This window comes from Benincasa hispida, chromosome 5 (assembly GCF_009727055.1).
Source record: "Benincasa hispida cultivar B227 chromosome 5, ASM972705v1, whole genome shotgun sequence".
Classification (NCBI taxonomy): Eukaryota; Viridiplantae; Streptophyta; class Magnoliopsida; order Cucurbitales; family Cucurbitaceae; genus Benincasa; species Benincasa hispida.
Window position 1 is genome coordinate 55,382,840 of NC_052353.1, and position 2,105 is coordinate 55,384,944.

General features: G+C 36.0%; 1 protein-coding gene across 1 annotated transcript; it reads left to right on the forward strand.

Annotated features, from left to right (window-relative positions):
- Positions 1-431: 431 nt before the first annotated feature.
- Positions 432-1,860, forward strand: LOC120077405. Its single transcript, XM_039031288.1, has 2 exons — positions 432-452; positions 605-1,860. The coding sequence occupies exons 1-2, from the start codon at positions 432-434 to the stop codon at positions 1,448-1,450; spliced, it is 867 nt and encodes a 288-aa protein (XP_038887216.1). The 3' UTR covers positions 1,451-1,860.
- Positions 1,861-2,105: the final 245 nt, after the last annotated feature.

Consider the following 2,105-nt stretch of genomic DNA (forward strand, 5'->3'; position numbering starts at 1 on the left):
CAGATTCTTCATTGTGAATTAAATATTGAAACTGATCTTAATAAAGAACGACGGCTATGGCCAGAGAAATTTCTATTCCATTTCTCTTCCATTTTATTGTAGGCCGTACTCATGGAGATTAAATATTTATTTCTTTGTGGTCACAGACGCAGCAGTGATTACGATATATATAGATATATATATTGTCGCCTTTTATATTTTTCTGACTCTTTGGACACCACGAAAATCCCAGCTCTGTTCACATGTTCATGCATAGCTGACATTTATGAAGCAATATAATGAACTTAGTGGATGATTTAGAATCTAAATTATTGACTGAAGAGAAACGTACACATTTCTAACTAGTTTATTCACGTTTTCCATTTGTGGTTTATCCATTTAAACCTAAAGTATATCTGTTATTAGTTTATGGATTAGCAGAATGAACAGCCATGGCTCTTGAGAAAACAAGTGTTGATATCATTTATAGCTATTAACTTGTCAAATATTATGAATAACAAAGACCCTTTTGGTTGTGATACTTGATATCCTTGCTTTAGTTGTAATTGTGTATTTTCTTCTTAGAAGTTAGCACTGATAAAATTTCCAACGTGGTTTAACTTAGGTCAAAAGGTCACTCTTTGTTCTGTCTGCTCTTGCTCTGATCCTGATTCAACCAGTCTTTGCACCAGCAGCTTTTGCATCCTTTCAAAATGCAGCAGCTAAAACTGGAGGTCCTGCAGCTGCTGCAGTTGGGCGACGACTGATCCAAAGTGAACTATTAAGCAGTGCTTGGACTGGCTTTTTTGCTGGTTGCTTACACACATTATCAGGACCAGATCATCTTGCTGCTCTTGCACCCCTTTCAATTGGCTGTAATCGCATGGAAAGTGCTGCAGTTGGTGCACTATGGGGTTGTGGCCATGATGCAGGTCAGGTCATTTTTGGTTTACTATTCCTACTGCTAAAAGATAAGCTTCACATTGAAATTCTCAGAACCTGGGGCACAATAATAGTAGGCGTGACCCTATTTGTTATAGGTATTATGGGTATTAGGGAAGCTTCAGAAGCTCGTACCCCATGTGTAGTAGCTCTAGAAAATGGTGAGTGTGATGTCGGCATCTATGAAACACTAGAAAAACCAATGGTTGTAGAGAAGAAAAAAAAGATAGGTTTTGCTACTTTTGCCACTGGAGTTGTCCATGGTCTGCAACCTGATGCACTTATGATAGTTTTGCCTGCCCTGGCCTTACCTTCCCGTGTAGCCGGCGCTGCATTTCTTCTTATGTTTTTAGTTGGAACAGTTATTTCAATGGGAAGCTATACTGCTTTTATAGGCTCGTTTAGCGAGGCATTGAAAGATAGAGTGCCTAGAATAACTGAAAAACTTACTTGGGCTGCTTCTTTTGTAGCCATTGCTCTTGGACTTGCCATTATCATTAGCCAGTTTCTTGGTTATAGCCTCTACTGATCTGATTCGTTTACCCAATCCATTATCCTTTTTCCCTTCTCAGTCCCTTTCAGTGTCAGATATAAAGTTAAGTATTGAGGAGTAGCCAAAATTTTCTCCCACGCAATTTGTCTATGAGATTATCTTTTTCCTGCTTTGGATCTTGTTTGTACTACGGATCTCAAATTGTATAAAATGTTTGTCATGAAATGATATTCTGTCTGTTCCCTCATTCAAGAATAGTTAAAGTTTGACATTGTTCTGTTCAAAATGGCTAAGATTTGATTGAAATCTGTGACGTCTTTATTTTGACATTATTTTGTGTAACGTCAAATGTTAGATTGACAAATTAGCACTATTTTCTGTATAGGTTCGTGTCATGGACAGGTGTATTTTGTATTGAAAAAGTAATAAATAGTAATGTTTGCAAACTGCCATTCTTCTTCCCAAAGTCACATGGTTTATTTATTTATATCGAGTGAAAATTGCAAAGATCACCTCTAAATATGGTGGTATGGTGGTAGTAGTTGAATCCTCAGAGTGTTATAATTGAATCTTCAAACTTACAATAATTGTAGAAATTGTAATAATTATATAAATTTTAAGATATGTTTAGAATACATTTTCAAGTGTTCAATTTAAAAAATAAATTATTTTAAAAGAAATTGGAGTGTTT